Consider the following 14308-nt stretch of genomic DNA (forward strand, 5'->3'; position numbering starts at 1 on the left):
TTTGTCTGCATTGTTGGGTCTGGAGTCTCTCATCTTTCTCTTGACAATACCCATAGATACTCAATGAGGTCTGGTTAAGGTTAAGGTCTGGCAAGGTTGCTGGCCTGTTTTAAAGCCAGGTATTGGTACTGTTGTCAGTATGGATAGATGTCAAGTTCTGCTGGAGAATGAAATTTCCATCTCTGAAAAGCTTGTCAGCAGAGGGAAGCATGATGTGTTCTAAAATTTCTTGGTAGATGGCTGCACTGACTTTTGTCTTGATAAAACACAGTGGACCTACACCAGCAGATGACATGGCTCCCCAAACCATCACTGATTGTGGTAACCTCACACTAGACCTCAAGCAGCTTGGATTATGTGCCTCTCCACTCTTCATCCAGATTCTGGGACCTTGATTTTCAAGGTCTAGTGTGAAGTTTCCACAATGAGTCATGGTTGGGGAGCCATTTAATCTGCTGGTGTAGGTCCACTTTGTTTTATCAAGACCGAAGTCAGCATAGCCATCTACCAGGAAACTTTAGAGCACTTTATGCTTCCCTCTGCCGACAAGCTTTTTGGAGTTGAAAATTTCATTCTCTAGCAGGACTTGACACCTGTCCACACTGCCAAAAGTACAAATTCCTGGTTTAAAAACAACAGTATCACTGTGATTGATTGGCCAGCAAACACCCCTGATCTTATACTCATAGAGAATCTATGGGGTATTGTCAAGAGGAAGATGAGAAACACCAGACCCAACTATGCCGACAATCTGAAACCTACTATCAAAGCAACCTGAGTTTCTCTAACACCTCAGCAGTGTCACAGGCTAATCGCCTCCATGCCACGCCACATTCTTGCAGTAATTGATGGAAAAGGAGCCCCGATCAAGTATTGAGTGCATTTACTCAATATACATTTCAGTAGGCCAACAATTCGGATTTTAAAATAATTTTGCAAGCTGGTGTTATAAAGTATTCTAGTTTTCTGAGATAATGACTTTTGGGTTTTCATTGGCTGTGAGCCATAATAATCCACATTAACAGAAATAAACACTTGAAATAGATCGCTGTGTTTGTAATGACTATATATAATATATGAGTTTCACTTTTTGTATTGAAGAACTGAAATAAATTAACTTTTTGATGATATTCTAATTTTGTGAGAAGCACCTGTAATTTGTTGATGTAGCAACAGAAAGGTAGTTGGTGACTATCTGAATGTTAGTTCTTAGGGCCATAGTAAAAAGAAAAATTAGTCCTGGATAACCCTGTTAAGTTGTTAAGAAATTAAGCATCTCTTAGGAACTACACTATGTTTTATAAAATTCTTCTTTTGTGAGCCCTTAAATATTTTTTTGCAACTACCAAAGTCTGGAACATTTTCCATGTTATTTTAAAGAGTTTAGAATATTACACTTGCTGTCCTCTTTTCAGTAGAGCATAAATGAAGCATTATATTTTTAAAAATGGCTGAAACTAAATATAGCATTAACAGGTTTGGTTCCATATATGCTTCCTGGCAAATCATTGCTAGCACCAGGAAGGTAGTGGAAGTTTTTGGCATCCCTATTGTTTCCAGCCAAGACACAATGTTCATATTCAGCTTTAAATATAGTTTCTATTTACAGAAACATGCTGTCCAACTGTCTCTCCTTTGGAAGAACAGATCCTCTGATGAGTCCAGCTGTCTATTAAAATTGTCCCTGCTTTTAGATAGAACATTATGGATTAACCTTTGCATCCTGGCATACTTCATCAAAACTATTGCATTGTGGGTTTTTATTTGATGACAGAAATTGATCGCATAAACCAACATTTTATGACAGATTTACATTGCCAGAGGCCATTTGCGTATAACATTTCAACCTTAGCATTAAAACATATTGAGATTTTTTTCCAATATACATCTTATATTACAACATCTCATTTTACTTCACAGTTATTATTATTATTATTTCTGCAAAATAACGTTAAACTAATAGATAATCTAATATGTATAGTGGAGAAAGTAAGTATTTGATACACTGCCGATTTTGCAAGTTTTCCCACCTAAAGACAATGGTTAGGTCTGTAATTTTTATCATAGGTACACTTCAACCGTGAGAAAAAAATCCAGAAAATCACATTACATGATTTTTACATAATTAATTTGCATTTTATTGCATGAAATAAGTAATTTATACAATAGATGAAAAGAACTTAATATTTGGTACAGAAACAGTTGCTTGCAATTACAGAGGTCAGAGGTTTTCTTTAGTTCTTGACCAGGTTTACACACACTGTAGCAGGAATTTTGACCCACTCCTCCATACAGATATTCTACAGATATTTTAGGTTTTGGAGCTGTTGCTGAGCAACATTGAGTTTCAGCTCCCTACAAAGATTTTCTACTGAGTTCAGGTCTGGAGACTGGCTAGGACTGCTCCTGGAGCTTGAAATGCTTCTTACAGAGTCACTCGTTGGTTTCCTTGGCTGTGTTTCAGGTCATTGTCATGACGTAAGACTGAGCCACAGCCCATCTTCAATGCTCTGAGAGAATGAGGTTGTTGACCAATATTTTGCGATACATGACCCCATTCATCCTTCCTTCAATACGGTGCTGTTGTCCTGTCTCCTTTGCAGAAAATCACCCACAAAGTATGATGTTCTCCCCACCATGCTTCACATTTTTTGGTCTGTGTTCATTGGGTTCTACTCATCCTTCTACTTTCTCCAAACACAGTGAGGGGAGTTAATGCCTAAAAGATTTATTTAGGACATATCTTACCGCATGACCTTTTCGAATGCCTCCTCTGGATCATTCAGATGTTTAGTGTTGAACTACAAATGGGCCTGGACTTCTACTGGCATGGGCAGAGGGACCTCACATGTCCTTCAAGATTTTAATCCATAACGGTGCAGTATGTTACTAGCGGTAATGTTTGACACTGTGGTCTCAGCTCTATTAAAGTCATTGATCAGATCCTTCTGCGTAGTTTTTTGCTGATTAATGACCTTTCTCAGAATCATCCTTAACCCATGATTCGAGATCCTGCATGGAGGCCAAGACTGAGAAAGTTTGACAGTCATCTTGTGTCTCTGCTATTTTCTAATAATTGTGCCAACATTTGTCTTCTCACCAAGCTGCTTGCCTATTGTCATGTAGCCCATCCCAACCTTATGCAGGTATACAGTTTTGTCCCTGGTTCCTTAGACAGCTCTTTGGTCTTGGCCATGGTGGAGAGGTTAACTTGCGATTGATTGTGTGGAAAGGTGCCTTTTATATAGGTAACACATTCAAGCAGGTGCAATTAAAACAGGTAATGTGTTCAGAGCAGGAGGGTCTGTGAGAGCCAGAGTTCTTGCTGGTTGGTAGGTGATCTACATATTTCATAAATACTTATTTTTTGCAAAAAAATGCTATTTAATTATTTTTAAAATCATACAATGTGATTTCCTGTTTTTATTTTTAGATTCTGTCTCTCACAGTTGAAGTGTGCCTGTGATAATAATTACAGACCCCTCTATTCTTTGTAGGTGGAAAAACGTGCAAAATTGTCAGTGTATCAAATACTTATTTTACCCGCTGTGAATATACAGTTGAAACAAGAAGCTTACATTAATTATATAAAAAGACACATATGCATGTTTTTTCTCAATATCTGACATGAAATCAGAATAAACCTTTCCATTTTAGGTCAATTAGGATTACCATAATCATTAATATTTGCCAAAATGAGAGAGAAATAGAATGTTTTAAGGCATTGTTATTATTTACATCAAAGTCAAAAGTTAACAAATTAAGTTTACTATGCCTTTAAACAATTTTGGACTGCCCTTCTGATGATGTCATGTGTTTGGAAGCTTCTGATCCACACCTGCGGATATATTTTTATGTACACCTGAAAAACACTGCTTCACTTCTTCTTTGTGTAGCATCATGGGAAAGTCTAAAGAAATCAACCAAGATATCAGGAAGAGAATTGTGTATTTGCACAAATCTGGCTCATCCTTGGGTACAATTACAAGATACTTGAAGGTGTCTCATCCATTTGTACAAGCAATTATACGCAAGTACAAAAGAGATGGGAATGTCCAACCATTATACCACACAGGAAGGAGACGGGTTCTGGGTCCAAGAGATGAATGTGCTTTAGTCCGACATGTGCATATCAACCCAAGGACAAAAGCAAAAGATCTTGTGAAGATGATGGCGGAAGCTAGTAAGATTTGCATCGAATAGTTAACATCAAGCGCCTCTTTGGATGAATGATCCCAGGAAATCCAAGGTTTTTTAAAACATCTATTTATTTCTTCATATTAAAAACCGGTAACAAAAAAAGGTCAGGCAGTTTGGATATACTCATGATTTAAAAAAAGGCATAGAAACCAACATGTTTCGACCCAGGCATGTCTTAATCATGGATTTGCATCTGAATGTCTGTTTGGAAGTCTTATAAAGAAGTTCAGGCTTCACAGTTTTTTTCCTTTTTTTTCCAAGTAAAAAGAACCACCTCTTTCCAGTCCAATTGAACTCTTCATCATCTGCGTTTCATTAGTCCCTATTCTCATTAGTTTAGGCAGTCCAATTATTCTTTTAAACAGTTTCATGTTATAAATGGATCACCTCTGTACAACAATATAGAAACAGAATTATTAACATTCACACCATGAATGGAAAATGTATATATGTTCGCCCTCTATTTCTCATCTTTTTTTTCATTTCCTAACCACTAGTGAATAAGGAACACAAATTTAAGCATCCGCATTTACCTCTTTTAGGATTTAGCATCACAAATGCTCTATAATATATGTGATGTTTCAATGCTATTTGCTATTCCAATCATTATATCTAGCATATTATGTGTCTACCTGTCTATCACTGTCAGATACATGCAATTTCACATAAACAAAGAAAAAAACAACAGCACGACCTTTTGTTTCATTAAGTTAAGAATAGCAAATGTTAACCTCGCCCCCGCATTTCTATGTATTATTAATCACCTATCACTTTCAAACACATACTGATGATATAAAATACCCACATTTTTGGGGGCTCAACATGGCAAATATGAACATGATCCTAGCATTTTCTATGAGGGATTATATTCTTAGTTATATTGGAACACCATATCACAGCTGATGTTAAGCTATATAGGCACCCTTGTGTTAAGTTTAAAGATCCAAAAACTTTCACTGTTCAGGATTTTTCTCCTATGATCCCCTCCTCTCAGCGGTTTAAAAACTTTTTCTATGGCACACGCGCGGTCTCACAGTGAGCGCCGCAGCGATGTGACAGCTGACACCCCGCAGCAATGCCCACGATCGGTGACCACGATCAGTGCTAGCACCGATCGTGGGCATTTAACCCCTCTGGTGCCACTGTCAGTAGCGACAGCGGCATAGAGAACATTCGTGCAGGGAGGGGGCTCCCTGCGCGCTCCCACCAGAACAACGCAATGCAATCGCGTTGTTCCAGTGCTCTTTATGGAGACCCCCAACTCCAAGATGGCCACAGGGTCCTTCTGGGTCCTTCAGTGAGGTGACTTGTTAGTGGCTGCTGAGAGCAGGAGCCAGAAAGCCTCCTACATTGCCTGTCAGATCGCTGATCTGACACTGTGCTATGCAAAGTGTCAGATCAGCGTTCTGACATGATATATTGATGTCCCAACCTGGGACAATGTTATGAAGTAAAAAAAATTAGAATGTGTAAAAATATTTCAAATATAAAATCCCCAAATATAGAAAAAAAATATTTTTCCAATAAATCCATTTATTTATGTAAAAAATACAAAATCAATAAAAGTACACAAATATGGTATTGCCGTATTCATAACGACCCGCTCTATAAAACTTTCTCACTATTTAACCCCTTCAGTGAAAGAAATAAACAAAAAGTGAGGCAAAAAACAATGCTTTATCATCATACCGCCAAACAAAAAGTGCAATAAAACGCGATAAAAAATATGGATGTAAATAAAAATGGTATTGCTGAAAATGCCATCTTGTCTTGCAAAAAACAAGCTGCCAGATAGCTCCATCAGCAGAAAAATAAAAAAGTTATATCTCTCAGAATAAAGCGATGCAAAAATAATCATTTTCTCTATAAAATCGTTTTTATTCCGTAAAAGTGCCAAAACATGAAAAAAGATATAAGTGAGGGATCGTTGTAATTGTACTGACCCGACTAATAAAGCTGCCTTATCAATTTTACCACACGCAGAACAGTATAAAAATAAATTATAAAAAAAGTAATTCATGAATTGCTGTTTTTTGCTATTTCTGCCTCCCAAAAATCGGAATAAAAAGCGATCAAAAAATGTCATGTGCCCGAAGGTGGTACCAATAAAAACATCAACTCATCTCGCAAAAAACAAGACCTCGCCTGACTCTGTGAGCCAAAATATGGATAAATTATAGCTCTCAAAATGTGGTGATGCAAAAACTATTTTTTGCAATAAAAAGAGTCTTTTAGTGTGTGACAGCTGTCAAACATAAAAACCCGCTATAAATAGTAAGTCAAACCCCCTTTATCACCCCGTTAGTAAGGGAAAAGTAATACAATTTAAAAAATGTAATTATTTCCATTTTCCCATTAGAGTTGGGGTTAGGGTTAGGTTTGGGGTTAGGGTTGGAGCTTGGATTAGGGTTGGGGCTAAAGTTAAAGTTTGTGGTTAGGGTTATGGTTAGGGTTATTATTAGGATTAGAGGTGTGTTGGGGTTAGGGTTAGAGTTAGAACTGGGGGTTTCCACTGTCCACGCACATCAGGAGCTCTCCAAATGTGACAAGGTGTCTGATCTCAATTCCAGCCAATTTTGCATTGAAAAGTCAAACAGTGCTTCTTCCCTTCCGAGCTCTACCATGTGCCTAAACAGTGGTTTACCCTCACATATGGAGTATCATCATTCTAAGGATAAATTGCACAACAACTTTTGGGGTTCAATTTCACCTGTTACCCTTAGTAAAATAAAACAAATTGGATCTGAAGTAATTTTTTGTGAAAAAAAAGTTAAATGTTCATTTTTTTAAACATTGTGAAGCACCTGAAGGGTTAATAAACTTCTTGAATGTGATTTTGAATACCTTGAGGGGTGCAGTTTTTAGAATGGTGTCACGTTTGGGCATTTTCTGTCATATAGGCCCCTCAAAGTAATTTCAAGTGTGAGGTGGTCCTAAAGAAAAGTTTTTGCAATTTTGTTGCAAAAATGAGAAATCACAGGTCAACTTTTAACCCTTATAACTTCCAAACTAAAAACCATTATGTTTCCAAAATTGTGCTGATGTAAATCAGACATGTGGGAAATGTTATTTATTAACTATTGGTGTGATATGACTCTCTAATTAAAGGGCATAAAAACTAAAAGTTTGAAAATTGTGAAATTTTCATCAAATTTCCAACTATATACTTGTCCAAACAATCACCTGACAAACCAGCAAAATGCTCATTTGTTGGGTGCAATGATTTTTTTGCTTGATTAAAAACATCCTTATTGGCAACAGATAATTTTGTGTAAACAAGACAAGTGCTGCCAAGAACAATTATATTCTGTAAGCAAAGAAAGATTGTATTACTTAGACATGTGCCAAATACACTCACTAGACATACATACACACCAGTTACACGCTAGACACGTGACACATACACACCAGTCAAACGCTAGACACATGACACATACACACCAGTCACATGCTAGACAACATGACACATACACACCAGTCACATGCTAGACACATGACACATACACACCAGTCACATGCTAGACACAGGATACATACACACCATTCGCATGCTAGACACATGATACATACACACCAGTCACACACTAGAAAATGGATACATACATACACACCAGTCACACACTAGACATATGACATACCACACCAGTCACACATTAGAAACAGGATGAGAGAAGGACGACACCTGGATGTTCGTGTCTGGTGGTTTCGACCGAACAGTTAAAAAAAAGTTTGGGTTCGGGTATCAGAACAGTACCCGGACCCATTTATTTGAAAGGGGGTCCCGTACATCAAGTGCTTGCCACGCTGTTATGTGCATGACAATGCAGCAAACACTGCATCTGATCAGCATTAAAATCATTACCACCATTAAGACATTCACAGTTCCCACTCTGTCAAATGACAGCGTGAGCCTGCAACTGTGATCAGAGACATAAAGTTTACCTTTGGTCACCGGCGTCGGCTAATGGGACTACTCTTTCCATCAGCCTACACTTGCTGCCACTAATAACTGTGAGAGCAAAAGCTGCTGATGGGTGTATTTCAGCCTGTGCAAAATGACCTCCAGCAGGGAACAAATGTGCATGTGTTGGCAGAAACGTTTAAAATCCAACTCCTTGAAGATGGTCTGAGTTCCTGATGTCCACAGATGGGGGTTGTGCTCACAGCGCAACTCTGTACAGAACATTTGGCATTTGCCACAGAACACCAGGATGGGCAAATTCGTCACTGGTGCTCTGTGCTCTTCACAGATGAAAGCAGGTTCACACTGAGCACATGTGACAGACATCATGTCTCGCACCATACATCAATGACACATTGCACCACAGACAGTCCAGGAGTTGGCGGATGCTTTAGTCCTGGTCTAGTTGGAGATCCCACAGGAGACCATCCACCGCCTCATAAGGAGCATTCCCAGGCATTGTAGGGAGGTCATACAGGCACATGGAGGCTACACAGACTACTAAGCATCATTTCCTTGTCTTGAGGCATTTCCACTGAAGTTGGATCACCCTGTAACTTCATTTTCCACTTTGATTTTGAGCATCATTTCAACTCCAGACCTCTGTGGGATATTAGTTGATTTACGTTGATCATTTTTATTTGTTGTTCTCAACACATTCCACTATGTAATGAATAAATGAATGAATAATGAATCAAGATTTACAACAGGAATATCTCAGTCAGTGATGTCTGGGATGTGGAATTTTAGTGTTCCTTTTATTTTTTTGAGCAGTGTATTTTTCACACAGCCCCTCATCATCCCCCTTCTATTGCACAAAGCCCATTATCCTCCTTCCCTTTTCCACAAAGCCCCCTCATCATCCCGATTTCCACAAAGCCCACCACCCTCCCTTTTTCACAAACCCCATCATCCATCCCTTTTCCACATAACCTCTTATCATCCTCCCTTCTCCATCATCATCCTCCCTATGCACCCATACTCAAGTTACATCAACCCTTTCAAAAATGCAGTGGGGAAAAAGTATTTAGTCAACCACCAATTGTGTAAGTTCTCACCTTGCCCGATTATGCAAGATTTATTTTGCAAATTATGGTGGAAAATAAGTATTTGGTTATTAACAAAAGTTTCTCTCAATGTTTTGTTATATATCCTTTGTTGGCAATGACAGAGGTCAAACATTTACTGTAAGTCTTCACAAAGACAAGGTTGGCACACAGTGTTGGTGGTATATTGGCCCATTCCTCCATGCAGATCTCCTCTAGAGCAGTGATGTTTTGGGCATGTCACTGGGCAATACAGACTTTCAACTCCATCCAAAGGTTTTCTATGGGGTTGAGATCTGGAGACTGGCTAGGCTGTGCTATGCTGAAAAACCCATCCACATTTTATCTTCAATGCCCTTGCTGATGGAAGGAGGTTTGCACTCAAAATCTCATGATACGTGGCCCCATTCATTCTTTTATGTTGTAATATTTATATGGATACTACGGAATCTAATAGCATGGGATAAAGCCAGTCTGAGAACAAAGTTGCAGCAAATAATATTTTTACTCGAAACAGAAATGTAAACAGAATAGACCCAGATATTTCTGCAATTCCAACGAGTCTTCAGCTCTATATAGTAAACAGCAAACAGCGTAATACAGAGATTCCTGCTGTAGTAATAAGGTCCTCAGCACAATAAAGTAAATCACAGCAAATTTACAGACGAACAGATATTTAAACAAGGAAGTCCATTTTATAGTGTGAATGCACACAGTCCTTTAAATGAGTTAGTCCAGCAAAACTTGATCACATATGTGCCAGTACTTGTTAGTAGGTGTCCAATAATTCACAGATGATGTGTTGTGTAAATGCAATCCTGGGAAAGAGAGGACGAGGGGGAAAGAGAGAGAACGCTATCTAAGCGTAGCAGATGAGTAAATATTTCTGGATGAGACAAGCACAAATTTAATCTTGCTCACCTGGTGTGATTGTGCAAAGAGGCAGAACACTGGGAAAAGTTTTGCAAACAAGGAAGATACTTCCACAGGTGCTCAGTCCGTTGCAGAAGTTCCAGAGGCGAGAGGTAGCTGAATGGAGAAAGGCAGACCACCGAGTAGTGAGCAGAAGAAGCAGGGAGCTCACCAGCAAACCGGCAGAAGCTCCGGAGCCAGCAGCACAAAATACTCAGGCACCTTAGCACACATGACCCAGACTTAACCCTCCGTCACATACAATATTCGGACTAACGAGTTCACATACAATGTGCCTGTCAGGCGCCTGCTGGAAAAATACCTATAATATCTAATGTTTGCAATTTCAGTGCTCTAAAAGTGATCAGTGACCTTCATAGGGATGTAATAAAAGAGACTACACATAATCAGTTGCAAAAAAAACATTTACTTAACATAAAAATAATAACTATGAAATACAAACTTTTCAAAACTCCCGCCAAATAGTCCCCAGTTCGACTCTCTCAAAAAAATGTACAAAGAAAATTTTTGAACACAAACTTAATTTTAAGGTACCTTAAGTACTATTAAAAACATATTCAATCAGAAGTAGATGCTGAGGTTTCCCCAGAAAAGTCACACTTGCAGAGCAAATAGCAAGAATTACACACCATTTTTGCATGTGTCAGGCAAATTGCTTTATGACATTTGAGACATTCATAATTTGAAAGCCTTCTGGTTCCGCTTTCCGTTTGGCAGGTGGTGCATCTCCTTCTTTTGTGAGGTGGTGCAGATGGTGACTTTTCACCATCATCTTATAGGCGGAACCTTTTGAGCTGAACTTGAAGGCGAGAGGGGATACCGATTGTTTTCACGCTTCTCCTGCATAGCTCTCCAAGTACTAGTTCATGGGCCAATTTTTTCAGATACAATCGTCTACGGAGTGGTTCAAGCTTGTTTTCAAGATAAATTACTTGTGAATTTATACCACCCAAATTCAACATAGCAAAAAATATGACCATTGGCCAGCGTTTGATGTTTCTGCTGATGTTGAAAGTGGAGCACATCTGATCTGCTGTATCCACACCCCCTTTGGTGGCATTGTAAAATGTAATTATCTCCGGTATTTTTTCTGCCCCAGTCCCAGGATCGATGGCAGCATCATCATGAAGTGTTGATAGAAGAAGTACGATTTTTTTGGCATGTGGTACATAGGAAACTAAAGCCTTTCCATTATGGAATGCAAACATACTGCTGTACTGTTGTCTCTCTTTCACACTTACAAACTGTGGCGGCAATTCCCTTTTGTTTTTTCTTACAGTTCCCACATATGACAGCTTCTGAATTTTCAGATAATCAATCAGATCACAACTTGTAAACCAAATGTCAGCTGTAATATTGCGACCCGATCCAAATAAGGGTTCAGCCAGTCTTTTTACAACATCAATGGGTTTGTTGCTCACACAGTAAGGACCTTCTGGTTGTTTTCCTGCATAAACTTCCAGGTTGTAAGTGTAGGTCTTACTGGCATCAACAAGGGCATAAATTTTTATTCCATATTTGTTTGGCTTTGATGGAATATATTGACGAAAGGCACATCTACCACGAAAACCAGGGAGCATTTCGTCAATAGTGAGATTCTCTCCAGGGTAATAACTTTGTTTACAGTTTACAACAAATCTTTGAAATATATCACGAGGTGGAGCAAGTCGGTCATGTGTTTTGCGTTCGGTTCGGGTAGTTCTGTCGTCAAACTGAAGGCAACGAATTAGAATCTTGAATCTGTTTATGGACATAAGAAGGCTAAATTTTTCAACTCCATACCCATCTTTACCCCAAAGTTCCTCCAAACTTTGTCTATTTGCCCTATAAGCTCCTGTAAGGTACAGTAATCCAAAAAAAGCACGCAGTTCTATTTCATCTGTGGGCTTGATGGTTCTGTTGCAGATGTACTTGTCCTTTATAATGTCTATATATTGGTTGGTATATGTGACAATAGAGTCCAGAATGTCATCTGTAAATATACTGTTCCAGCATTCAACTGCAGTTTTTGCATTACGTGCAGTGTCTATTACTGCAGGAAAGTGAGTAATAATGTTTAAAGGTTCCCTACGTTTTTTCTGGAATGGCTTCTTGTTCCATTTAGTATTTTTATCTTTTCCAATATAATATGATCCAACTTCTTCATCCTCACCACTGTCACCATCTTGCTCTGTTTCAGAATCCAGGACACATTCTTCCACCTCATCATGAGAATCAATCTCACTTTCCTCTCCTAAATCCTCATTCAGTGTGAGGTCTCTATCATCTAACAGCATGTTTGTTACTTCCTCAACATCAAGTTGTTTGGATAAATTGTACATTTTCCTCTCCATTTCAGCAGATAATCTGAAGCAAGAGAAGGAATATGTTAGGGAACTACTGTATATGCCTGAGCAGCACACTTTCTTTTATAAAATCTCCCTTATTTCTATGAAATATCCTCACATTTTGTGCTATACATTCATAAAACAAGCTAAATAAACTATTGTGATGAATAAAAACATAAAATACCAACCTTACTGAATGTGACGTATTCACATACAATGAGCCTGAGAGATCTGTGCAGCTATATCCTCTCCCCTGAAGCTCTGAAATCCAACTGTGATATCAGGTTTCACAGACCTTCAAGAGACAGGAGATTACTTGGAGGGAGGGGGTTTCCTCACAATCTGGTGAGGAAGGAGAAATGAAAGTAAAAGAGAAGCGCCTGTCAGATCAGTTGTATGTGACGGAGGGTTAAATAAACAGGACAGACAGGAAGTTCCATGACAGGGCGAGATCCAAGACTCCATCTTGGATCAGGGCGAACAGGCACCAGGAAAGTCCAGAATCCTTACACATGTACACAGATCAGTTGTCATGGTCCCTTTGCAGAGAAACAGCCCCAAAGCATGATGTTTCCATCCCCATGCTTCACAGTAGGTATGGTGTTCTTTGGATGCAACTTAGCATTCTGTCTCCTCCAAACATGACGAGTTTTGTTTCTACCAAACAGTTCTACTTTGGTTTCATCAGATCATATGACATTCTCCCAATACTCTTCTGGATAATCCAAATGCTCTCTAGCAAACTTCAGAGGGGCCTGGACATGTACTGGCTTAAGCAAGGGGACACATCTGGCACTGCAGGATATGAGTCCCTGGCGGCATAGTGTGTTACTGATGGTAGCCTTTGTTACGGTGGTCCCAGCTATATGCAGGTCATTCACTAGGTCTTATGGTTCTGGGATTTTTGCTCACTGTTCTTGTGATCATTTTGACCCCACGGGGTGAGATCTTGCATGGAGCCCCAGATCGAGGGAGATTATCAATGGTCTTGTATGTCTTCCATTTTCTTATTATTGCTCCCCCAGTTGATTTCATCACACCAAGCTGCTTGCCTATTGCAGATTCAGTCTTCCCAGCCTGGTGCAGGGCTACAATTTTGTTTCTGATGTATTGTTGACAGCTCTTTGATCTTCACCTAGTGCAATTTGGAGTGTGATTGTTTGAGGCTGTGGACTTTAATGTCTTTTATACTGATAAGCTCAAAAATAGGGTTGAGCGAAACAGATCGGCACTTTTCAAAAGTCGCCGACTTTTAGCAAAGTCGGGTTTCGTGAAACCCGACCCGATCCCACTCTGTGTGTATATACTAGATTGTGGCCCGATTCTAACGCATCGGGTATTCTAGAATATGCATGTCCCCGTAGTATATGGACAATGATGATTCCAGAATTCGCGGCAGACTGTGCCCGTCGCTGATTGGTCGAGGCAACCTTTATGACATCATCGTCGCCATGGCAACCATTATGACATCATCGTCGCTGTGTCCGTTGCTGATTGGTCGAGGCAACCTTTATGACATCATCGTCGCCATGGCAACCATTATGACATCATCGTCGCTGTGCCCGTCGCTGATTGGTCGAGGCAAACTTTATGACATCATCGTCGCAATGGCAACCATTATGACATCATCGTCGCTGTGCCCATTGCTGGACGCGGGATTTCCAGGACAGACAGATAGACATACAGAGGGAAAAACCCTTAGACAATTATATTATAGATGTCATTCAGACACACATATATATATATATATATATATATATATTAACTTCAGCGCGATATAGCAGAAAAGCCGGTAATTCAATTACCGGCTTTTAATTTCTCCTGCCAAAACCCGACATGAT

General features: G+C 39.3%; 1 protein-coding gene across 1 annotated transcript; it reads right to left on the reverse strand.

Annotated features, from left to right (window-relative positions):
* Positions 1-10856: 10856 nt before the first annotated feature.
* On the reverse strand, positions 10857-12840 carry LOC138672112 (piggyBac transposable element-derived protein 4-like). The gene is made up of 2 exons (XM_069760153.1): positions 12656-12840; positions 10857-12486 (listed from the first exon to the last, which is right to left on the reverse strand). The coding sequence occupies exon 2, from the start codon at positions 12471-12473 to the stop codon at positions 10914-10916; it is 1560 nt and encodes a 519-aa protein (XP_069616254.1). The 5' UTR covers positions 12474-12486; positions 12656-12840; the 3' UTR covers positions 10857-10913.
* Positions 12841-14308: the final 1468 nt, after the last annotated feature.

This window comes from Ranitomeya imitator, chromosome 3 (genome assembly GCF_032444005.1).
Source record: "Ranitomeya imitator isolate aRanImi1 chromosome 3, aRanImi1.pri, whole genome shotgun sequence".
In the NCBI taxonomy this organism is placed as follows: domain Eukaryota; kingdom Metazoa; phylum Chordata; class Amphibia; order Anura; family Dendrobatidae; genus Ranitomeya; species Ranitomeya imitator.